Below are 26,924 nucleotides of genomic sequence, written 5' to 3'. Positions count from 1 at the left end.
CGAGTATTGGTTAAAAGCCCGCGTCAATCTAGTAAAGTAGTTAACATCATTGTCATCAAACACCGCTGATAGGTTGGATAGAGGCTAGGAAGTGAGCGGACAGCGGTGATGGAATTGTCTACTTGACAGTTGTAACAATAGAATATGTAATATGTCGGATATGGTAGTTTATAATTTAACGATAATTATCCAATACATTTTTAAATATTTTATTTTTACAAAATAAAAATTCGATATTTAAAAAATCTAAGTTTTTTTTATTGGCGATCTTTAGGGAATAAATATATGTAAGTACGGATAATACGACTGACAGGAATGATTGGAAGAGGAATAAATGTTATGCCGACCGTACATAGAGTGGGATAAGCAGAAGAATGATGATGAGCAATGCGTGTTTTAAATTATATATTTGTTTTGTATTTGTTACTGTGGTGTCCCTTTATAATAAACGTTTCTTTCCTTCTTTCAATTATTAAACTAAATAGTGGCCCGAAATTCCGCTATGAAAATAGCATCATTGGTATTCTTCATCATGTTTTCCAGCGTGCAGTTGTTTAACTACGCTGGCTATGACATCTACTTACATATCTACATTAAATGTTTGTGTTCACTGTCTCATACTATGAAATTAGGCCGAGCCATAAGTCGTTCTCAGAAGACGTTTTCGATGATTATACTAAGATAAAAATTACCTGAATAGTAGTAGGAAACCAACCAAGCTATCCATTCTCATGTACGAAAAGAGCATTTAGATTTAGATACGATCTTTTTTCAGAGGTGCGTTCAAACGCAATCCTCGCTAGAATACGCCGGTTTATGAAGAATCGTGATATTATATTCTATCAAACACTTTCACTCGCGTTTTTCCTAACCACTCACTTAGGCTGTGGCTTGTCGACGGCTAGCACGTGCCACTATTGTGGAAGCATTGTCTTTACACGCGACAAGCTTGTGAAATATAAACTGCGTCCCTTTCTCATTTAATAGTTTAATTAACTTGGAACGTTTAGTAAGCGAGACCAATTGTTTTGAACTACTGGTATACTACAGTACCTACCAACAAGCCGTCAGGAATGTTGTATCAAATTGCGTCACGTTTTATGACGCAAGAAAAAGTCATTTCTATTAATTCAATCATAAATTACTTTATAATTAATTTATTTCAATTTTAATTGAATTGTGACAATGAAATCGAGTAATTGAGCTTTGGTAATTATAGACAGTGGTTATAATATAGGTATACGCTTAGCTATTAGAAGTTAGTAACATAACGTAGAGAGACAATATAAAACATCAGAGGGTCTAAAAATGTAAGCAAATCATCCCCCTAACATTATCACGATTTTCACAAGGTCCGCTAACCTAACCTAAAGAATTGACAGGTCTAGGTTGTATGAATATAAGCAATTCATACAAAAAGCGGTATTGCAAGTCATTTGCGCATATTGTAAAAGTAAGAACGCAATGCCAACAAATATCAAATAGCAATATTGCTTTTTTAGATGGATTGCTTCAATTAGGCCTTTTTAACCCTCCTACTATTTTAAATATTTACAATACTTACCTACCTACAAAATGTTAATGAAAGGATAGCTTTTATGATAAATTGGTAAAGAAGTATGTCAGGATCGAAGCAAATGGAATTCCATAGTCTCTGCTTTCTCCTGTGAGAAATAGGCGTCAGTTTATGTATGTATGTATGTGATAAAGGCTTCTATACCAACCCTTTGGAATGGCCCTTTGTATCCTAATCTTGTAAAATGTCACTTCCACAAAGCTCCGCTTTGCCATCTCAGAGCCGTTCCAATCTCAATGATTTCCCTCATTGTTGTAAAGGAATACATTTGTAAAGTCGCTTTAATGTCAAATGACTCTTTAACCTCTCATATGCCGAGATACCAGACACAATAGATTTTACATTGTGTCTGGTCGAGATCCGCGTTCCGGCGTTTAAGGGGTTAATTCTTCTTTGCGAGTCGATGGCGATCGATACTAAATTTTTGCTGACCAATAATTGGCCACGCTTACGGCATTGTCAGTGGCTTCGTAAAGGTCTTTAAAGGTGTTAGGGCACTTAGGACAGCACAAAAGGTGAGCTATAGTTTGTGGTGATACTCCACACTCGCAATCATCGCAACCATCAACCAGGTATCCCCACCTGCAGAGATTATCCTTGCAGCGGCCAACTTGTGGCCGGAGTCTATTTAAAGACTTCCATGACTCTTTAATAGTTAAAGGTGATTCGACCGAGCCTTCGCCAGTAAACCGTCAGTCACGAAATTATCTCAGTCGACGAATCTGGATATTACCAGTATTTTCCCACTGCTGGGCAGAGGCCTCCCCTTCATGTCTCCATTTACGAGTATCACGGTTGTTCAAACTGCTAACAATGATCGTCTACAAAATATATTTTCTTTGTATTAACTACTTATAAAAAACTATTCAAAACTGTTGCATCATTCTCTGTGACCGTTTAATATACATATTTTATGACCTTTAGGTTGGCGGTTAGAGCGGCTACTCACGCGAATTTACTATTAACTAAAACCTAGATCTATCAATTTTGTTAAACTTTAAAACATTGTATATAGTTGTAAGGTGGCGTAGTTGCTACGACGTACTACGGTTCGTAGCACACGTAACGCGCTTCGCTAACGTAGTATCAAATATTGCCTTTTAAATGATTTTTTTCTTAGATAAAATATCACTGTTATCACATAACACACACCTATTATGTTGGTCTAACAGAAAGCCGGGTGAATCGTAGGTACTTAGATCTTTTGCGATAGATGTACCTCTGACTAGCTCATTTAGGAATATAATCGTGAGCAGTATGTTATGTTTTGTTGGAATACGGAATGTGTGTAAGAACATATAACGCCATTCCATCCCATATTAGAGAGCTACCCCATCTAAAGTTTTGATCCCAACTCAAAAAGTGGTTAAAGGGGAAGCAGTTAGCTTAAGTGAGTTTTTCAGTTTATAAATAGGTTTTTTTTTCTTTTTCTTTTTTTACATAGATAAGTGTTTTTGTAATATTTTTCAGTACTTTATGTAAGTACTTAGTTATTATTGTATGTCACAACATGACTAAATGTGCTGAGCGCTATAAGCTTTACTTCCATCGACAGAGTACTTAACACATTTAGTGCAATAAATTTTAATTTCATTTCATTTCATGTTGATGTGCTACAATCAAATAACTGGCAATAAAGTTTAACTAGGGTCACTAACGGTCAGTTTGAATCACAAAACATCGATCACATGGTCTGACTAAAGAGTTTATGAAAATCAGTATAGAAGTACAATGGTAATGATATCAAAGTTTCATGATCAAACTATAAGTGTTGACTACAATAAATTTTGTCGACATCGATAAGTTTGTGTTATTCCCTAACATGCGTGCCACTTATTTGTGTCACATTATTAACACCAATCGACAAAACGATATAATTATATCTTCAGAATCGATAAAATGACCGTGACAAAATTTTATCACATTGCGCATGTTAGCCCTGCAGGTATATTATAGTCATTTTTGTCTAGAACTTAGTTTCCTTATAAAAGTCTGGAGAAAACAAATGAATCCTGCCCTTTGCGAAAATTTAAGAGCAAATTCTACTAAATCAAGATAATTTAACAAATTTTTCCTCTCATAGGTACACTTTTGCTCCTTTATAATTGAATCATTTGAGGGTAAATTGGTGGGAATTCGTTCCATTGTGTTATCAAGGTGCTTTTGTTTTCAATAAATTGGAAATGATTTTAAATAGGAATATAATTGAAGTTAGGCTTAGGACGGTCGGATATAATTGAATATTGTCGATATCGAGGGTAGTGAGACAATTTGGATCCGTACTACGATATATATTATTACCATAATCCGACATAAAAGGTTTCTGATTCTGAGTCACTAAGTACGTACAAAGTATCCCGTATTCCCAGTAGTCTTACCGAGTAGTCTTACCTGTTGAACTACTGGGAATTTCCTTCCCAATAGACTTACTGAATAGTAAGACTTTGCTTTTCTCATTAGTTTTACTATGTCAAAATTTTATTACTGACTACTGTTATGTTAAAAAAGGTGTCTAAGTTTAAAAATTACTTAATTAAAACTACTACTACTACTTACTATTATTACTTAGTACTTATATAGTACTATTATTAATAAAAAGGTGTCTAACTTTAAAAAGTGCTTAAATAAAACTACTACTACTTACTATTATTACTTAGTACTTATTTAGTAAGTATATCTATTAATTGGTACTATAACAGGAAGTTTTATAAGTAAGTAAGTGCTAAAAAAGTGAGCAGTTTTCTAAAATTAGCCTCATCTCATCAGCCTTCGTAGAACATAATCGAATGAAGCCTCTGCCAGGCTCCGTAATTTATGAAATTATCACTGAGATATGCACGAATCTGTGATAGTGTCGGTTCGAACCACTGATTTAGACTTTATGAGTTTGAATTTAGGTTCGGATCATAGATAATTTATAAGTATCACGTGGTTTATGGGATTCAAAGAAAGAAAGAAAGAAAGAAAAATATTTATTTCCCCACACAAAAACATTGTAACATTCCTGCCCGATTAATGACAATAGACCCCAGACACGGCTCATGTAACGACTACTTACTTACATCAGTAAGTAGTAACCGGGACCAACGGCTTAACGTGCCTTTCGAAGAATGGATCATCTTACTTTTTGGACAATCAGGTAATCAGCCTGTAATCTCCTAACCAAACCAGGGATCACAAAATGATTTTTGTGATATGTCCCCACCGGGATTCGAACTCGGGACCTCCGAATCGTGAGCCCAACGCTCAACCACTGGCCCACGGAGGTCGTCAACGCAACGTATAGTTATAATCTAATATTAAGCCAAGTTAATGCCACTTAGTTGCTTCTTCCCGAGTATTTCTAACATGATAAAACGTTGAATAGGGCAATACCTTACTAAGTAATTATCTATATCACTTCAGGACTTCGTATAAAAATGATTGCAAGTTGACTCCTGAGCTCAGGTTCTGATGCGTGGTTCTGCCTATTTGTTAGGTTTGGGGTGTAAGATTCCTAATGGCTGTGAGGGCTGGTTATCTGAGGGTAAGGTAAAAACGTCCAAAGAATTGCAAAACTCACTGAATTTAATTAAAATTCGTACAAAAAATGTTTACATTACAGTAGTTAAATGGAGAGCAAGAACGGAAGTGAAGAGACAAAATGTTGTCACACTAATGAAAATATAAATTTAATGTTGGGATTGCCAACACTATTACATGTGAGTTTGTATTGGAAAAAACTGTTTTAATGGAATAATAAAAGCTAAATAGTGCTACCTAGAAATGAGTAGGGCGGATTTGTAGAGAAATTAGTCAGATTTGTAGATAAGGAGTTACTTTGATTGAGTTATAGGTACTCTCTCTCTCTCTTCCTAAGCCTTGTCCCGCTTATACAGGGTCGGCTCTCCTTATCCTATTTCTATAGGTTGGTCGGTTTCTATAGGTACGGCCATTTATAATCCCATAAAGCGGCAGATATTACTCAATAAGTTTGTGCTTGTCTTTGTGCTAACGAACCAAATTATAAATTCATAATACAACTAGGTATTAAATTAGTTGGGAACAGATAAGGACGTTGTCTAACTCAAACTTCAAAGCTCGAAGTTTCAGGAAATAGTCAGGGAAGTTTAGAGGTAAAGTTATATATAAGCAACAGAACAGATTAGTTCAATGTGTAGTTGTTCAAGTTTGTATTGCAACAGTAGATACCGTTGAACGCGAACAATAGAAAATTCAACGGTACATTTTGTTGCTAGCTTTTGTTATAAGCTTGGCTCTGCATGAGATCTGATAACTTTTTGACATTGCGATCGATATGATCTCGTCTTGGCAAAATTGTACATGAAAATGTTTTTGTTGGGATTACTTTATTATCCTCAAACAACGGATTTTATGAAAAAAGTAATCTCATGTCCTCATTCTTATAAAAGCTGCAGTGTTATTCTAGCAAAACCTGAGCAAGGACAGACTAATAAAAGAAGGCAAATAAAGTTCCGCCAGTAATTACGAGCACACGTCCTTGTAGACTCCAATTTTTATTAGTATCTTTCCTACCTCGGTTGCTTGCCACCTTGACTTACGCGCAAACAGTGGCGTAACAATACAATGTAGCGGGAAAAATGGCACGGGGTCCCTATCTGGAAGGGCCCCCCTACTGAAAGGGCCCCCGTACTGATAGGGCTTCCCGATCTGAAAAGGTCCCCGGATCGAAAGGCCGTTTAGTTAGGTACTTTCAATTGAGCAGCGTGGTGGTGTATGTTATGTTCCGTGCCACCGTGTTGTTGATTCATGGGAGGCATGTGTCTAGCAGTGGGACGTCTATCTGTTTATGTTTACACAAGAACATATACAAATCGTATAAATTATTTATCAAAATTAGAACATATTGATTTTTCTTTCGGGTTGCAAAGTGAGGTTGACAGTCGGTTTTGTTAAAAACTGGACCTGTCAAGTCTTCAGGTTAGGTAAGCGAGCCCTGTAAATACGGGATAGGTAAGGGAGGCATGAGTTGGCTACGAGCCTCAGATGGCACTGATACCTTCTGGCGAAATTGCTTCACCTGCCCCCTCTATTTATATGCCCCTCAGTGCACAGCTCCCTCGGGCGCCGTTTGCCAGGTCATATTTGCCTAATTTTGTTAGTACACGCGTTACCATGACAACGCGCGGTCCGGTACACACTCGATGTTTTCTCTACTAATATTTACAACATTGCATACGACCTTGAGGCCGAAACACTGAAAACATACATACGACATGGTGTAATGTGTTGTAAAGACGAGCGTACGGCCCACTATTACGGTCAAAACAGTTTTCAACTCGCGACTTCGGTCGTCGTGTATTAGGTTCAAGATAAATTATGAAATTTCGATTATTAAATAAAAACAAATCTAAAACTAATGAAAAACATTTTCTTATGTGTATTTAACTTATTTATGTATTATAGTCAAGAAAAACGTAATAAGTTTTCCTATGACGTCACAGTGTGCTTTTTCATACAAATTCCATACTTAGTAATTTATATTCGTGTTTTGACGTTTAGCAACAGATTTGACTAGTTGGAAACTAGCCTATTATAGGTTTGTCAACCACGATGTATATTGGTACTTATTGATGATTCTTTTACCATTATTATTATTATTTTTTTGGAGGAGCTCGGTGGCGCAGCGGTAAACGCGCTCGGTCTGCGATTGTTCAAATTAAGCAACTTTCGCAAAGGCCGGTCATAGGATGGGTGACCACAAAAAAAAAAGTTTTCATCTCGAGCTCCTCCGTGCTTCGGAAGGCACGTTAAGCCGTTGGTCCCGGCTGCATTAGCAGTCGTTAATAACCATCAATCCGCACTGGGCCCGCGTGATGGTTTAAGGCCCGATCTCCCTATCCATCCATAGGGAAGGCCCGTGCCCCAGCAGTGGGGACGTTAATGGGCTGATGATGATGATGATGATGATTCTTTATTAATGCTGGGTCAATCGACAACTGATTGTTATAATCAACATGCCAGCATGTACCTAAAGTGCTGTAAAACAAATGAAAAATATATGATCGATTTATTCGATGCCCGCTGTGAAAAGAAATACCGTATTTCTTTTGTTTATTCTGTCAGTTTAGTTATATTTTAGCCAGCACGTAGTGCCTACGACTGGAATATAAATAATGTTTCTTTCTATTTCTTTCATTCTTTTCTTTATTTAATAAAACTGCATAAGTAGGTTAGCTCGTACCAAATTCTGCCATGTCATTTATACTAAACTGTAGCTCGTCCCCTACGATCTAAGATAAAACCAAATGAATATTAAATAGACAGTTTTGACCTTTTCGGCGATTCCGTTTCTATTTCGCGAATTGTGTAAAGCTTTGGATGATGTCATGTTTTCCTAAAGTACAATGTATACAGAAGTGGGTCTGCCAACGTTGCGGGCCCGGCGAGAAATATTGTATGAACTGGGGGGTTAAATAGGCCACATCAAACCAATTCACCTTAAAGAGCAATATTGTTATTTGCTTCGATGTGGTTTTTTTAACCCCCCTTGGTGAATATAAACTGGAACGTAGCAAGTATACCTAAACGGAAAAAGAAACTTAATACTTAAATCGGAAAAGTCTGACTGACGGGATTTGAGCCCGCACCTATTGTCAAGGCGGCACGAGCGTTTCTACCATTACAATTTACAACTATTTACAACCATTGCACCACCGGGTTTTCATCCTGTTCATGCGATTTTGTCTATATATAGATACTTTTTCTCATTAGGTATGCTGACGCCGCCAACACCGTCTATCCGAAACAGACTTTTTCTATTTAATTTTCCCTTTGTGAGAGTTCCTAAGCACGGATAAACGCTATAAAAAAATATTTTTTTATACCTAATCGAGTGTTTATCCGGTCCAGTAAATAATTAGCTGTCTGAGGCAAATTACCATTATGTCACGTCCAAAAAAAAAAAAAACTCGAAGATAAAAAAACCGGGTCCGTAACCTTCCGGTACCGCTTCTGTGTGCTACGACCTGAAGTAAGAATACTGAAGGGATTTACGAATTACCGTTTTAGGTTTACGGTTTTAATATTTTATGAACGTGTAGGGGTTAGTTCAGAGGCAGAGGTCAACTCAGATGTGAAGAAAAGGTGACCTTTCGTACAACAAGATATTTAGGTGGGTAGGTGCGACTTTATTGTGCTTTTCCGAAAGAGTTAATGTGGCGTACATACATACATATACTCGCGCATATTTCCCACCGGGTTAAGCCACGATCCTGACATACTTCTCTTGCTTTTGAATGGCCAAATTAAAAAAAAAGTAAATGGACTAAAAATGAGACACAAAAGAGATTACAAAGATATAGAATCTCTTTCGTGTGCGTAAGTCGGGGACGGCTGCTAGTTACTAATAAAATCAGAGTATTTTATGCACGATTGTAATCGATCTAATCATCAAACCAAATTGTTTCGCTGCGGTCATTTTGATTTAACCTGTAAAGACTAAAGAAACGAGACGCAAAATCGATATCCATTACAAGCAGAATGTTTACTCGGCTCGCCACACGCAAAGTTGATGGAACTTTGATAATGGTAGTTTATCTTTCAATCTATAAAATTCAGGAGGACATAAAAGATTGATTGATTGAGTCTGTTAAGGAGTAGATTGTAATCTAAACCTGTTGAAAGTTTGGAAGGCCGTACTATTATTAAGGCTCGTCCCCACTGGAGCATGAAAATCTTTTTTTGACGTGACTATTGTATTATGTAGATTGCGTCGGATGGTATTCACTAAGCTAAGGTAAGCTCGACAAGTCATCCATGCTTTGGTATAAAATAAGTACTTACCCAATGTTACTTACCCTGATCGAGGTATTCGATTAATAAATTCATGCCTCATACACACAGATGACACAGATAAACGACAAAAAGTTGAAACAGAATACTCGGTGTTGATGTTGCGACGGATTTTCCTCTAGCTAACCAAATTCCGCCCGTATCTCCATACAAACACAAATGGGCAGAAACGTAAGTCATCAATAAGATAACCCGCAGCTACAAATTACTACTGACATTCGTCCAAGTACGGAAATAATGAACCAAGGCAGTCCATCGCCCAAAGATCATAAGAATAAGAATCAAGAAACGTTCACCATTTTGTATAGTGCACTAATATATCTGTACAAAAAAAACCCGTTGGCTTTTATAAAAGCGTTGCAAAAAGAAATGCCTCAAAGACCCTCCTAAATCCGCCGGAAAAGATTAACAAACCCCATAACTATAGATAGCGCAACCTGGAACACCATTTTCTAGAATAAACAAGTCCATTGAAGTCTTTTGAAAACACTAAGCGAGATATCCACGTCATTGCCGGCGCTAAGACCGGGTTTTTCACTGACGCGGAGATGGGCAGAGAAGAGCGGAGATGTGCGGATTTGACCACAGCGTTCGAGAGAGCGAAAACGAAGACACTCTGTCACTCTCTCCCTCACGGTGATTGGTCGATTCCTGCACATCTCCGCTCATCTCCGCACAGCTCCGCGTCAATGAAAACGCAGCCATCCGTAGGCAGAGATGTGTAACTATAATACACTTACTTCTCAGCTATACAATACAATACAAATACATTTTTTTACACCAAAATAAAAAGAAATAATTACAACAAAAAAAAATTACAAGCTATTTTATGCGTCTAGGTTCTTACTACATAACAAAAATTAATAAATAACATATTATTATTATAAACACAACAAAAATAAACATTTAAATAAAATGTCTAATATTAAGTATACCTACGTCCCACTGCAGGGCACATTCAGGTTATTATATCGAGCTTATATTTTTTAGATTCCTCTTATTTATAAGAGACGAAAGCTTTTTTTATATTACCTAGGTATACCGAGCGTTATAAATTTTCTTTTGAAATACCTCGGTAGGTATCATTTTTTACTCTGAACGTAAAATAGCGGGCGATAAATTGTGTTCATACTATCTTACGTCTTTCGTAATAGAGCTTTATAAATATGTTTTCATTTACTTAATACTTTTGCTCTAGGGTTATCCAAAGTAGTTTAAATAAAAATGAAACTGGCCTCACGTTCCCGAATCTGTGCCCATGAAGCTTTATAAGTAGGTATAGAAAAAAAAGCATAATCTTGCAAATATTGGTTTTATGTACGATCCCGACGACCCGATTACTCTAGCCATAGAGCAGCCAATCAGCCTCAATCATCGGGACCCCGATACCGACCCCGCCGGCGTGGTCGACGATTTCCCTCAAACAGTACTTATCGCTATCGACCCACTAAGGTCGATTAATTCTTTCAAATCTTTTTCCTTTCAGGCGACGCCCTGAGCCTAGGTTCGCGCCGAACTGGGCAACCTCAGGCCTGTTGTCTTAAAGTTGTACCGGGTGAGAGCCTCCAGCGCTCCCCATTTGTCCGGCCAAGTAGTTAATGCCATGAGCGGCAAATCTACAATAAGTCACGTCAAAAAAAAGGTTTTATGTAAACTCCGAGGTTCTATCTTTACCTATATTTATGTTCATGGTTCTGGTGTACTTAGTAGTATTATATATTCCGTGGTAGAGAACTGTGGCCGCGCCTTTGTCTGTTCCGTGTTTTGGCCGGCTCGTATTACACCGAAATATTTATGTTTCTAATCGTTTTACTCGCATAGTTGTTGTGTTCAAAGATTATAAGTACTTACTTATAATCTTTGTATTACTTCCACCAACCCGCAGTGGGGCAGCGTTGTGGAGTATGCTCCATACCCCCTCCGTTTGATTGAGGGGAGGCCTGTGCCCAGCAGTGGGACATACCTATACATTAGGCTATTTATGTACGTACTTACTTATATACTGTATCGGAAATAATTAGAAATAATTATTTAGTCTACATACATAACTGCATGAATCACGCAGCTATTGGGGTGGTTAGAGACACTTGTTGATAACAGAAGTCTAGTTTCTCCTATAACCTGTAAATCTCGAAGGATATCGTATTATCAGCTTAAGTCAAATTTCTGCGAAATTGAACAGTAAAAGAGTTCTTAGGATTGTTCTTATTCGACTATTGGATTGGATGGAGTCAAACTGAGTCTGAAGTACCCATTTACTCCGAAAAAAACTTTTTTCCTCATAAAGTCTAGACATTAAAAAAAAAAAAGAAAAAAATAATAAAAATGTTTATTTCTCCACTTAAAACACAAAACAAAACAAAAAAAAAAAAAAATTCTTAGTTGGCTAACATTGTGATACAAGTGTATTTTAAGGGAGCTGGTGCTTGTAAAAGGATTTCCCTTGTACTACAGGTCACCAGGCCCCAACCCTTGGTAATTATTTAATATATTCTAATGTGTTACTAAGTAGCTACAAATATTAGAGAAATGTATAATTATATAATCCAAAAAAAATATATATAAAAAAAAAACATAAATAAAGGAAGAAATTAAATAAGGGAAAAACTATTGCTAACATTGCTATATCTTTTCGCATACCTTATTCAAGCGTAAGTACTTATTGTTGACTTGCCTCGGAAAGTGAGTAGGTACTTACTTATTACGAATAAACTCATATATCAACACTCATGTTTGTTTTCTAACTGATTAATCACATAAATTCACATCCTAAATTTAAGCTGAAGGAAACAAAACACTAAAAGGTCGTTGCTCTGTTCTCCAATATCCGTGCCAAAAGTCAACAAACTAGCTACGCTCATAATATGAGCTTGGCGCCAAAGTTGCTAACTGCTTCCGATTACAATTCATTGACTTACCTTTAATTTAATAGATAGGTAGGTAGATAGGTAAGAGTAACAAAAGATATATAAAAATAATATACCTTTATTATGTCGTTAGATATAATAAAATCTGTACTTAAGTCAAATAACGTTAGGAAAAAATATAAGTTTAAAAACTAAAATACGACTACGGAAAAATCACGCTCTACTTTTTCTTCTTCAAGAAAATAGGTAGGTTTATTTCCCTGAAATTCTTACAAATAAGTAGTGATGTTTAGTAGATATCCGTGATCTTATGCCGTGTTAAGCAAACTCTTAGGTCAAATAGGAGTAGGTACTACGACCGCGGATATCTTCTAAACATGACTTATTCGGAAGAAAATAAATTAAAAATAAAAATGTTTTCGTCCTCAGTTTATGTCCTCTAGAGGCCGCCACATTGAATTAGGCGTGATTTATATACTTAACCTATAATCACCAGACAATCAAGACGATTCTAGTGACACCTCATTTGTTAAATTCTGAGAGGTAGTTTGGAAGTTGCAACAGACGTACATACACAGCAAATACACACATTTATACATAGCGCGATCAAACACATAATTCCTTGTTGCTTAGCCGCAGTCGGATAAAAAGAATATTACGTTCAAAAGTAAAATATTTGAACAGCCATAAAATGTTTACATCCAGATGCGGTACTCGTTCCCTCCGTCCGGCAATAAAAACTTAGATACTTGACATTTTAAAATTTCATTCCAGTGATTGAAGCTCCCATTTTATGGGCACTAAATTCTTTATTACAAGCTGTAATCTTCTTTGCAGTTATAAAACTGTCTCATGACCTGTCTTTGGAAAATATTAATGACTGTTATGAATTTAAAGCGGATGCTGCAAAATAAGTTTCAAATGTTTCGCGCTTCCTGATACTAGGTACTAGTGTTGCCCAAAAACGATTTTATCGATTCTGATTGTAAAATATCTGTAACTTAATTGGTCATAGCAATGAATAATAATATGGTGTAGTAATAATGTATGATTTACCCCCGAAACTTTTACTTTTAATTATGTATGCAAAAACTTAGGGGGCGCGGGTCAGTAGTCGTGTCAATGTCGCGTTACATTGTTTATTATTATTTCGTTGGTAAATCAGAACTCAAATTTTGCCACAGTGTAATTTAGGCAGTTGGCGTGTACACACGGCAGGATTGTGGAAATTTTGTAGCTGTCAATAATAATATTCCATGTCATTATTTTTAGTGCCCAAAAATAATAATATTAATATCGTATCGTAGTATACCAACATAATACTGGATATACACGCAAGGCCTGCACCCCTGGGCTCTGATCTATTGAAGGTAAGTAAGGGTGATTTTGTAGTTTATAATAACAACACTTAATTGAGGCACCGGACGTAATAATCCGCGGTACCGGTCGACACGGAAACTAACAAATTAAAACTTTGCAAAGTGGTCCGTGTCACGAAATATTACTGTTCGGCATAATAGTATTCCATCCAAGATTGGCCGATATTTTGTTTCATTTTTATGAATTAGTAAGCATGTAATTGAATACTTATACCTATTATTGTTAATAACTTAACTATACATATATAAAAATGCTAGTGTAACTTATAACGAAATGGCAGTTATTGACCTCATAACTAGGTATTAATTATTAAAGAATAAATTATTTGAGAGCCCATCGTAAGTAATTGTACTACATAATATCAAACAAACGAAGTACTTATACATTTCTTAGTTACCTATTGATACTATCAAGTAAACATTATTTTTCGTTAAACCATAATCTCCTTACTGATTATGAACGTACAGTTATATTTATTATGTATACTATAGTAATAATTTGTATTGAAACCTGTTACGCCTTGATTGTTATGCGATTTAGACTAACCCAGTATTTAAAATGCACATGTACAATGCGGTGGTGCCGACGTCACCTACCTGCCTTTGCAGTATTATTTTTGCTACTAATGCGCCAGCACGGCTGCTAAAGAAAGGAGCGCGCGATTTACCAAAATGCAGTTAAATACGTATTGTGTTCGTGATTACATATCAAAAAGTTTGGACAGTGCTCTTTTTATTTTATTAATTCACTTACATTACTTGGTGACTTAGTTACAACATTAAAAAATAAATGGTTAGCAGTGCAAATTATTTGTTTAGGATTATTTCATTGTGGATTTTTGTTATGGATAAAAAGAGTTATAATTAAATATGTATATGTATTTTTTTTAGAAGATTAAAATGTTAATTACGATAAATGATTTAAAATAAATTACTTTCGAAGATTGTAATAACAATATTATTAATTGATTAATATTAATCGATCGATTAAGAAATGCAACACAACACTCGTGACGGTCAATCGGTCTGGTCTGTCAAAAGGTCAAGCCACTGGCGTCAAATTACAGCTGCTGCGTGCGTAAACATTTTCAAATAGAAACAAAAGAATTATGTAAAACAAAAGAACATCGTAATACAAAAGTGCAGTATTTTTACTTGTTTGAGTTTTCACTAGAAGTCAGCCAATATTTTTATTTGTGTAAAATGGGATATTTGAGTGCGATAATCAAGACTATTTTAGAAAAGTATAAAGTTAGTATTAACTTTCAATTATAAATAATTTATCAATGAAACTCTACTTCAAGGACTATGTAGTTACTGTGTACCTTGTAAAATATTCAATTAAATATTTTTTTAAACTAATACGGTTTCGGCGGGATAACCTACAAACACATTCAATAAATAGTGTAAATACGAGGCCCTTTTGTTAGTTCTTTGGCATTCAAATATTTTTGCTATAGTAGAGTAGTAATATGATTGTTGATTTAATTATTATGTAGCGTTCGGTTATGTTTCATAAATGAATTATTATTTTTATAATGTAGTGCATTTGTGTGTCTATCTCATGTCTCTCCACAAGACAAACATTAGTAGACTTTATTTTTTATTGATTTTTAATAAAAGAAAACATAAGTAATATACTTGTGATATTTTAGTATACTATCTATTTATATTTAAATGACAACACTCATAGAATAAAACTATTGTTTTGTTTCAGACCGTGCTAGAGTCAGGGAGTGTGGGGAACGCGTCGTCATCCGATGAGGAATTGGAGCAGTGGGAACAGATCTTCATGATGAGAGATGAGAATGGAAACAGCTACAATGATAAGTGAGGGCTTATTAATAGCGTAATTGGCGTCTCTGTTGTACTTGTCTTGGGCAGTAATGGTTGTCTATGCTATGACACAGTTGTACCCATCATAGAGTCTAAATGTGGAAGACTGAGCCCACTAACATTTATTTATTTATTTATAGCGTTTTTTCAGACATAGAAGTTACATTTTAAAGATTCTCCTTAATCTACAATCTACAATAACCAATCTGCGTGCCTTCGGGCAAAGGCCTTCCCCATTTCTCTCCATTCTTTTTTGTTATCCACAAATGTCATCCAGGTTTTAGTGTGGTTTCCAGACACTAACATTGACATTATTTCGTCAACTCACCTTTTAAATTGCCTCTTGCCCACTAACATAACATAGTGTTAAGATATAGAACATAGGCACCTAAATGTCTAAATTTATGGGCTAAAACATGGGCTATGAAGCATGTTCTAACATTCTACTCTGCCATAGGCATTAAAGAAATATCCAAATCGCAGTCAATTTATAAATTAAGTCAACTTGGAAACCAACTTAGGAACTCTGTATTTGTAGTCAAGGTGTAGCTCTATTAACAATGTTTAAAAAATATGCTTTTGTCCGCAGAAGAAAAAAACGAAGCATATGGTGTCGGCCATCTTGTATCCCGGTGTCCATTGTTATTCTATTAATAGTTCTTGTGGTGCTGGTACCATTGTTGGACCAGCCCAACGTACTGCATACCGTCTCTTCCACTGTGCCAGTCACGTTGCACTGCTCAGATGAGTGTAGGTGAGTAGTATAATCATAATATAAACATTATTCAAACATCACGTCATCCCGTGATCATGGCACTTGCAACAGTGTCGAAATATCGGGAGTCTCATATCCCCATTTAAACGCGGTAAGAACCTGTTATTATGTGTTTTAATTATCCGTGGAAAACATTGTGAACCACATTCCCCAGAAATGCATTTTTTCATGCCTGTATTGGGCTGGTTTTCCCTTCGCGGGTTGGATGGTCAGACAGGGAGTCGCTTCTGTAAAAAACCGGACCTGTCAAATCTTCAGGTTAGGTAAGCAGACCCTGTGATGATTCAGATGTCTATAATCATGTAAGAAGATGAATATTGCAGTTGTGGTTACCAATTACCAATGGAGGCAGCATATTCTATCTTACGTCTGTAGCGTCGAATGCACCGTTTCACGGTTGTTAAAGGACCCATTTTTTCGAAAGGGAATTACTTAGTTATATTTCATCAAAAAATGCGCTTGTTTATTGAAGTTCTATTAAATTAGATTAATAACTACTACTATAATAGTTGCAACTGTAAAGGGCTTGTGGTGTACTCAATTCTGTTACATAGGCATTATACTGTCACAAGAAACCATTTGTCAACTAGATTAATCACCTGTAATACATAAAAAATACTTATCATCATTGCGGAATTCAGGTAGCAATGACTTTCAGGTTTACATTGGCAAGGTTAATTTCGTAATGGTTTCTTAGATAGCCACAAAATACCGCAACAGTAATGGGTCTTCTTCTTCTTATCGTGTGGGTTGTGAGGTGGAATACAACCCTAGTGTCAGGGGGTAATGATTACCCACTTACATCAGTAAATAGTAACCGGGACCAACAACGGCTAACGTGCCTTCCGAAGCACGGATCATCTTACTTTCGGACAATCAGGTGATCACCCTGTAATGTCTTAACCAAACTAGGGATCACAAAGTGATTTTTGAGATATGTCCCCACCGGGATTCGAACCCGGGGCCTCCGGATCGTGAGTTTAACGCTCAACCACTGGACCACAGAGGCAGTTAAAGACAGTAATGGGTAAACGTATTTAATTAATTCTCATCAGCCATATTCACATTCACAAATAAAAAAATAACTTTATATGTGAAGCCCCCCTCGGTTTCTTCATAAACTGTTTTGTCACATCATTTTTTTGGCAGGTTATCACTAGTGGAAAGTATACCAGAGGGTCACATGTATCCCCCTAACGCCACACACTTGCCAACGAAGAATGTGTGGCTCGATTTAATAGACGAAGCTCAAAATTCTATAGAAATAGCGTCCCTGTACTGGACTCTTAGGTTTAATGAAGAGTATCCTTATAATTCCTCTATAGAGGTGAGTGGCTAATTATTTTCATCTTTTTTATTGTTTCTCGTTATTTTCATGTTGGCTAGTTAATAGAGAGTGCGCGTTTTTTTATTTTTTGTTATGTTGTTATGTGTAATGTTTTATTTATTTTATTTTACATAAGTCGCAAGAACTTGAATTTATTTTATTGTTGCAGGGTGAACAAGTGTTCCAAGCTTTATTTAATGCTGGGTCAAAAAGAAAAATAAATTTAAAAATTGCTCAAAACTGGCCCACTAAGGCATTTCCTAATATAGATACAGAATATTTACAAAAGAAGAAAGCTGCTCAGGTAATTTATTATTTGTAGTTAGTTATATTTTTAAATTAATTATATTTAAGTTTTATATTTTACTATAGGATAAAGGCACTTATTAATTTAAGACTTTATGAGTTATCGCTCCCACGCCCTGTGCCAAAAGCCCGGAATACAAAAAAATTAGTCTAAAAAAGAAAGAAAAGAAAAGAAGAAGAAAGTCGATTAGGTCTAAAAGTTCACAAAGTTCAAAGAACAGCCTAATGCTGGGCACAGGCTTTCCCTCAATCAACCGGAGGGCGTATGGAGCATACTCCATCACGCTGCTCCACTGCGTGTTGGTGAAGGTGTTTTACGGCTAATACCACGGAATCATCTTACTTTTTGGACAATCAGGTGATTAAAGCCTGCAATGTCCTTACGAAACAAAGGACAGTCCCATCGGGAATCAAACCCGGACCTCTAAATCGTGAGCCCAACGCTCTGGACCACAGAGGCTGTGCCCAGTAGTCGTATATAGGCTGTTTATGTCATGATACGTCCGAGTGTGAACTTTACATGCAACTGATTATTTTCTACAGGTGAGAAGTCTAAACTTCTCAAAGTTGCTGGGAAATGGGGTTCTTCACACAAAGTTTTGGATCATCGACAGAACACATTTTTATATCGGCAGTGCCAATATGGATTGGAGGTCACTTACACAGGTAATTATTATACCTTGTATATTTTTCGCCCAAAAATACATATACATGTGGGATAGGGCATGAAGGAAACGATTATTCTTTCTTTACCTTTGTTTATTTTTAAACTTTTATAGTCTTCTACGTTTTCCTCTTTAAAAACAACCGTCCGCCATTTCCCTGTCATTCCACAATTCTCTCCTCTCTCTCGCTCACACATCGCTCTCTCTTTCACACAACCTTGCGTTACGTTTCATGCAGCCTACCATTCCTACATACATGAACAGATTTGCCTTCATTTCACCTTTTAATTTCACATTATAACAGACATATGCATCTTTTATCTTTGATTTGCGTCTAAATGATGACCCTTGTTATTACACTCAGACACAACACATCTCCCACCCAGTATTATTCTTCTCAAAATAAAGAGAAGCAATATATTTTACCTATAGGTAGTAACATAATTCTATACATATCTGATCCAAATATCAAGTTACAATTATTTGTATATATGACGCCTCTGCCGTTAATATATATTTTTGAATGGTTATGTACCTTGAGAAATGAGAAAATAGGTAATTATCACGTTAAATCACAGTCACTAAGGGGAAAGGAAGGGTAAAGATTCTTACAGAGATATATGACCCAGGAAAATTCACAGTCGAAGGTCGGCGGTGTACTAATCAATAGATTATACTTCTCTTCATCACTAATTTAAGAGTCACGCTCTTGTCGGTGTAGCATGCTCCTCGCTACTTTTATAGGGAAAATAGGGCAGTGGTCTCCCTCGTGCCTTCTGCCCGTAGTACTCTACGCCAGTGGGATGGCGCCCAGAGTAGTCTATTTCAAAGCCGTACTAGGATTCCTGTTCTCCGCCTCTAAATAGTACTGACAGTTACTGCTGCCCTCTATCAGGTTCTAGGTTAAGTCCCTGTGGTTTGCCCCTTCCATCCTGCATTACCGTACCTACCGATGGCTCCCATCTCCGCCTCTGCATCCGTTGAGGTCTTCACCCATATCCCTAGGCAAGGGACAACTTCTCTTACAAAAATACACTGTAAAGACATTTTAATGAATCCTTATTTTCAGGTGAAGGAGCTGGGTATAGTTGCGTACAACTGCTCGTGTCTCGCTACGGATCTAGCTAAGATTTTCGATGTAAGTACAATATATTCTCTTTTACACTCTTCGTTTACATTAGATAGAGTCGCTAATGTGAATAATGTAGTACATTTTTACCTTACTTCCCTTAACTAGCGAGAATATTGCTAGTGTGGTTAATTAAAATGAATATGCTTTGTTAATTGCTGCAATATCATCGCGTTTTAACTAAATTAATGAGAAGATAGTATCGTATGCAGAATATAATTATAATTAAGTAGAAGGGTCTTATTATGAAACTAAACTAGGTACGTAATTAAACTTGATGTTTTTACTCCCGGAACGGAGACGGTATTGCGTTTAGGGTGAGAGGATGTTTGTTTGTACGTTTTACATGATAGATTTTTCAATATTGCTGTCGCTTCGGACAACCTTGACTAAACTAGCTGCATCTCTCTCTTAAACGTATTGTAAGTGAAGGACGGCACTAAATTTAAAACCGTCGAACTAAAATTAGTTTAAGTCTGTGTGCTTCCGAATGATATTTGCATTTTCTATACCCATTGTTTACTCCCGTTATAAAACACAGGAAAAATCGTTTCACCAAAAATACGCGGTAAAAATAACGAAGAGTATTGTCTACGAATGTCGACCGATATAAGTATAGTTAATTCAAAAGCTACTTTTCTGGGAAACTGCAGGAAATTATTACAGAATGTCAAGGTTTTTGAACAAAGAATATAATTTCTGATAACTATACAGGGTCTTAGTGATATCGTAACGAGAACTTTGAGGGATGATTCAGACCGTGATTCTCAGTTGATATCAAGTGGTATTTTCCGTCACGAAAGTATTGAACTAAAGATAATTTAAAAAGTACTAAAATTTTCCGACAGGTCAATTGTTTTCAACTTAGAATCATGGTTTGAAACATCCCCCTCAGTATTCGATACAGTGTCACTAACACCCATACGTACTTGTATGGCTACTTGTTGATAGCAAGTGAAATTTCCTGTCGGAAAATGCGTGAAAATTTTTGTGTTTTTTAAATTATTCTTACTATGGAAAATTCCACTTGTTATTAACCCAGAATAATGAGCTGAATCATTCCCCTCAGTATTGTCACTAACACCCTGTATTGCTCATGGTGGCGTGCCGTGCACTAGATTCTAAAATAGGTAGGTATCCATAATAGTCTAGTATTAATACACCAGCAGTGTCCTTAAAGAATAAAAACCTTGTAAAACACATTTAGCTCTGTTTTACCCGACTAAAAGCCGAAAGGAAGGGTTAGGTGTAGTATGTGTATTCCACTTTAGCTCCTCAATTACCTAACCGAGTTTAATGGACGAGGTATCAATCAATTCGTTTCGAACAGATTTGCGGGCAGAGAATAGGCTAGTGTCAAACTTTTTCTATGACGTCACAATGTGCTTTTTCATACAAATTCCACAGTGATTTCGTGTTTTGACGTTTAGTAAGTAATTGACTTGACTAGTTGGAAACTAGCCTATTGCTTCGATGTGGCCTTTTTAACTCTCCAGTAATAACTCAACTTGTGTTGTCGTAACAGAGTTTAACAATCGTGTACAATCTTTGCCCACTGATGTTTCCTAAGTGTTAACTAATTCAAATTCAAAAATATCTTTATTCAGTAGGTAACATAGTTACACTTTGAATCGTCAGTTGTAAAACTTGAACACGTCTTGCACAATAAAGTATTATTATTATTAATATAAATTAGGTCGTCACTATAACGCGATGTTATGTATTTGTCATCTGGTAGAGTGATTTTAACTCCTGACTGGCTATTGTTAGCTGGTGGTAGGCTCCAATTCTAGTATATGGATAGGTCGTTGGTTTAATGGATTTAGATTTTATGTAAGTCCGTTCGGTTTGTCATATATACGTTGTATTCTGGCCAATTATCAACACGCTATGCTGTACCTACCCCTTATTTATTTTTTCGTGGTACAAGCTACGAGCTACCTATGCGGTGCGATACATACACCTGTAAAGTTTGGCACACGTATTTAGCCCACGGCCACGTAGACTACCATATACGAATGTGGTGCAATTCCAACAATATTGCATACGACGGATCAAATTGATTACCTCGTACTTTTCAAGGTTTACCAAATTGTGTCTTGGAAAGTTTGACATCGTATACTCAGATCTTATACGAATTTACTTTATAATTAGGTAGACAGAAGTAGATATTTTCTTGCCATATATAACCATAGTAAAGATAGAACATTATTTTCTACGATGAAAGTGTTTTCAATTCTGTCATCATTATAAACCATTGATATCAAATGCATCATCCAATTTGTCCATCAAGCGGTCTATACTTATGCTAATTTACCTTCGTTCGATATATTTCCGTGTCCAGAACCTTTCAGTACTCGCTTAGGTAATGTTGATGGAAAACGATGAAAACCAAATTTGTTAGTAAATTGTTAGTCCATTACAAAAAATATGACATGTTTAACCTCTTGCGGCTGAGATTTCCAGACACAATAGTAAAACAATGGAGATTGGATTTTATAAGGTATTTTTGTCGAACGTCTCGTCCGTCTAAAACTACTGCAGCTTCTTAAACTGTATAGCCCAGGAAAAGTAGCTGAAAGAAAAACCTGTATAAAAATATAGCAGAATGTCATCTATCAAGGACCACCCTTGAATGACGCTATAGTTATTTTTAGTGCCAGCATGTGTTGAATGCATGCAATGTAATTAAATATGCATGGAGGTCCCACGACTCGTTTAGATGCTCTTATCGATCTGCTTGTTAATGTAATGGTAAAAACGAACTCATCAGAATTCAGGAATGATTTATAGCGCGTCTGTGTTCTTCCGGTCAAGTGGGAATTCTTTATTAGGTTATTAGAATTCAGTGCTAGGCTTTCTTTTTCTCTAGTCTAAAGTGTGCCACTGCTGGGCAAAGGCTTCCCCCACTTAACTTCTCTATCCACTTTTTATCCAAAGCATCCAGTAATGACAATCGAATAATATTAATAATTGTATTCCTTTCTTTTGTTAATGTTTTTTACCCGACTGCGGCAAAACAAAACGGAGTATTATGTGGTTGACCGCTATGTATATGTACGTCGGTTTCCTCCTAACTTGTAAACCAAATATCAAAATTTTTACAATTTAAAATTAACTTTTAGTCCGAGACGTACAAATTGGACATGTCATAAAGTGATATCTCCGTGAGGCATTGTAAAGTTCCCGCAGTTGGTACGGGGTTGTACGGCCGCAAGATGCCTTAAGGGCTCCGGCAGACGGTCGGTTTATATCTCTACGTATCTTTTAGTTGTGAATAGGGCTCAGGTTGATGATTAAGTAAATTAAATAAAAACGAGTTAGCAAATTATAAAACTGTATTTAAAGGTTAGGTTACCGGTAGCGATTATTACGGTACAGATTGACAAGCGCGCGTGCGGCGGCGGCGGAGTCGGTCGAGAAGTGGGAGCTTGGCGGCGCGGCGTTCCTGTCCTCCTTTTCTGATGAACCGCGCATGCGCGCGCGTGTTGGTGTTGCCAACAAAATTCATAAACAACTCACGCCCGTAGCTGTATAGGTAGAGTGACTCTACTTACTCCATGACTCTACCTACTTCATGACTACTAGAGTCACGTGAAATCAGAAGACAACCCCCAGGCATTCCTGTTACGAAGTTCTAAGATATACTCATACATTATAGGATCACGCCTATTTACCGTTTTGGAAGGCAGAGACGACGGAACTCGCCTTACGATCCTTCCATTCCCATCAAAGCCTTCATGCATGCTCGCGGGTTTAGAATACTCTTGACCTGGCCTTTCTTCTTTTATGGCGATAGGGGACCAACCTATCGCCCATATAATGGTCCATCAAGTTGTCCGGTTAGGTTAGTACTATTCATAGTAAGTACCTCACGCTACCGCCTGCTAGATAGACGCTCTTTTTCACCAATCATGCATGCCAAAATGTAACTTATCATCAGGTGAAATTCTGTGTCAAACGCGAACCATTGTATAAAAAGCCTCATGCAAAGTCTCGGTGGGCACACTTTACGTACCTGATTTTGTAAGCCGATAAGATTGATTTGCATATCAACGAAAACCTGTTCAATATTCAAATATTTTAGAAAAGCAAATTCAGTTATGTAAATTTCTGTCTGAAATGAGGATCTAATTCATAGAAGATGATTGCAAATTTCGCAGCCATTTCAGGCGAATTTTGCGTCGCAAAAGTATGGAACTGAAAATAATAAAAAACAATAAAATTTTCACGAATTCTCCTATAGGAAATTCCACCTGAATGTCAAGTGTACATTTCTAGCGTAGTATATTCCTTATTCTATGGCAAAACTATTTCACTTGATATTAACTCAGAATTATGAGCTGAATCATCCCCCTCATTACGATGTCACTAACACCCTGTATCTATACAGCACAGACAGCACAGCCCTGTATCTATATCCACCCACTTTTTTTCCTTGCCGTTTTTTTTTGCTCCTGTGCAAGACTCGTTTATTGCATTTGACACAATGTCATCCAACTGTCTGGCCGTTGGTTTGCTCCAAATCATAAACCATAATATCTTGGCTACTATTCCGTAACTGGAAAAATATTATAGTTTAAAAAAATGACGATGCAATATTATCTTCTATATCGGAGCTTATACATTTCATTTGACCTGCCTTATTTGGGTCACTTTACTTGGAGGTGAATTTCCCTGGTAGTCGTTCAAAAATCAGCTCGCATACAGGCGTCCTAATGAAGCTTTCGTTAGCAACTCGGTTAGCATAACAATGTTCGGTTTGCATTCCATTACTGAATTCGTGCTGCCAAGCGTGATACGGCTTAAGGGACTTATCTAATTTATACGTCATGTTTGCTAGACTCGTTAAGCATCACGCCTGTATCCCCAAAGGGTTAGGCAGAAGTGTAATGTATAATAATACACCCACTCCTCGATTTTTCTTTTTATTATCAAAATATTTGAGCGCGTTTGACCACGAGCCAGGCTGGTCTAAAGCAGCGATGAGGTCTAAGGTGGAACATGAAAACTCAATTATTGCCCGAATATACACTACTGAGCGGACAGGAAAAGAGTGAATACTCTTGCCTTCAAAATCCCTAAATTCTATGTATCGGGGAACAATAACGCTTGCAATACTAAAGTCTCATGAAATAGGGGGCGAAGGGAGGCGATACAAATCATTGACAACACAGAACCGTAACAGACAGAACCGTGCTCGATGGAAAAGGAGGACAGGGAAAGACCCCAAGGCAATGGGACCAACACCAAAGAAGATGCAAGAGCGGATCCAGTTTTTATGTCAGGGGGTCACCAGGTCGCAGACAACCTATCTCTGTGGGGAATTTGATAAAATTGCACTGAGGCCCCCACCCCCACCATATTATGACTACTTAGACTACAGAGCTAGTATATAGGAAGATAAAATTGTTTTATTTCGTTGTTCAGGTGTACTGGAGCCTAGGCACTCCGGACGCCTCCGTGCCAGACAGCTGGCCCGCGGAGCTGAGTACAGATGTCAATTTGGAGCATCCCATCAACATCAGCGACGGACAACACAGCTACGGCGCGTACATCTCCGTATGTATTCACTCTTCTTCTATCATTTACTCCACTCACTCGCTCATGAACTACATACATTTTGTTAGTGGCGCGAATGCCCGTGGTTGAGCCACCAAGGTGTTCTAGTGAGATAGGAATCTCAGTGTCGCGTAAAGTTTTTTTCTATATATACCTTAATTTTCTCTTTCTGAGTTTCCCTAAGCACGGTTCAGTGCTATACATAACATAAATAGCCTATATACGTCCCACTGCTGGGCACAGTCAAATCCCCTCAATCAACTGGAGGGAGTATGGAGCATACTCCACACTGCTCCACTGCGGGTTGGTGGAGGTGTTTTTACGATTAATAGCCGCGACCAAGGGCTTAACGTACAGTTCGTGCTATAAAAACAAAAATACTTTAAAACATTAATGCATAAGAAATATACCTAGTAGGACTATACCAATAGGTATCTATTGTGTAACTTTCCGTAAAAAGAAGGCACAAATTACTTTCGTCTTTTCCAAATTGTTTCTTTTATTACAGTTAAATTGTCTGTCATTTTTTTGGATCGCTTCTACTTACTCCCACTCAGATTTATCCTGATTGAAAGAAAGGCATTATGTGGCAGGCTTGAAATAAACAGGGACTCTATATTGTCATGAAAATGGGTATTATGTTTTTCATGAAACATTATAAACTAAAATTTAATTTGTTTTTTTTTTCAAGCAAGTGTTGAAAGTAGACTCTCCACCGATTAATTTAACCAAACAAAACTTATTTTTCAACAACATAACATAATCACGATTATATCCCTATTGGGGTAGTCAGAGGTACATCCATCATCCGTCCAACTTATTTTTATGTTAATTATATTCTTTAGAACCTTGACGTTGTCAAAATCATCATTTCCGAATGATGATACAGCCATAAATAGAAAAGTTTAAGTTAACATTGATTCTGATTCCAGTACACACTATCTAAGTTTATTTTAAGTTATCCCTGTCAAAAAGGAAAGAGACGGGTAATCGGCAGGCATAAAATTTATGGAACATACGTCAATTTTATGCTGAAATTTGAAAACACCTTCCTAAAATTTTATATTGGCCACTAACCCGACAGAATTAAGTTGACAGCACATATCATAAGGGTTACATATCGACGAGATTTCTATTTGATTCGCCCGGGTTATTCATTCACTCATACATTTTAAAATTAACAGTTGGCAATCATCCGTCCCTTTTCTTTTCCGCGGATAAGGAAATGACAAGTATAACTTAAAATAAAATTAGGAGAAGTCTGCAGGAATGGGGGGCCAGTATACAGGAAACCGTACCGAAAACTTTGAAGGATGATTCAGACCATAATACTGAATTGATATCAAGTGGAATTTTCCGTCGCAAAAGTATAACTGAAAGTAATTAAAAAAAAAAACACTAAAAATTCCATTTGATATTAACTCGGAATCATTGTCTGAATCATCCCCCTCAGTATTCGGTACCCGGTAACTCCCTGTATAGATATGTAGAAATTTTATTTCGTTATTTCGATCTACGGAAACAAAAAAATACTGTAGAAAGGGGAAATTTCAGTAGAGATATTCGTCTGGTAATTTCTGAACACATATTTTTCTCGTACTATACCGATATCCAGTCCCTGGAAATAAACCGTAAGAGAAATTGCTCCCAAAGCTCGTATAGAAGTCGGAACGAAACGCGAGAGCTC

General features: G+C 36.9%; 1 protein-coding gene across 6 annotated transcripts in view; it reads left to right on the top strand.

The window, feature by feature from the left end:
• The window catches only part of LOC126371235 (5'-3' exonuclease PLD3-like), a 63,684-nt gene that overhangs the window by 18,074 nt on the left and 18,686 nt on the right, over nucleotides 1–26,924 (top strand). For 2 of the 6 annotated variants that reach the window (XM_050016503.1, XM_050016508.1), the window contains exons 2-8: nucleotides 15,355–15,467; nucleotides 16,063–16,227; nucleotides 17,398–17,575; nucleotides 17,745–17,879; nucleotides 18,425–18,547; nucleotides 19,616–19,684; nucleotides 25,106–25,237. In XM_050016503.1, coding sequence (XP_049872460.1) covers nucleotides 15,355–15,467; nucleotides 16,063–16,227; nucleotides 17,398–17,575; nucleotides 17,745–17,879; nucleotides 18,425–18,547; nucleotides 19,616–19,684; nucleotides 25,106–25,237 — 915 coding nt within the window. Of the gene's footprint in view, nucleotides 1–13,498; nucleotides 13,629–14,210; nucleotides 14,431–14,553; nucleotides 14,889–15,354; nucleotides 15,468–16,062; nucleotides 16,228–17,397; nucleotides 17,576–17,744; nucleotides 17,880–18,424; nucleotides 18,548–19,615; nucleotides 19,685–25,105; nucleotides 25,238–26,924 lie in introns of those variants that run through there. The other 4 variants (XM_050016507.1, XM_050016506.1, XM_050016505.1 and 1 more) reach the window with 4 other exon arrangements.

The sequence above is a fragment of the Pectinophora gossypiella genome, chromosome 12 (assembly GCF_024362695.1).
Source record: "Pectinophora gossypiella chromosome 12, ilPecGoss1.1, whole genome shotgun sequence".
NCBI classification, from domain to species: Eukaryota; Metazoa; Arthropoda; class Insecta; order Lepidoptera; family Gelechiidae; genus Pectinophora; species Pectinophora gossypiella.
The sequence above is the reverse complement of the archived record's forward strand: the minus strand, read 5'-3'. Positions and strand labels throughout refer to the sequence as shown.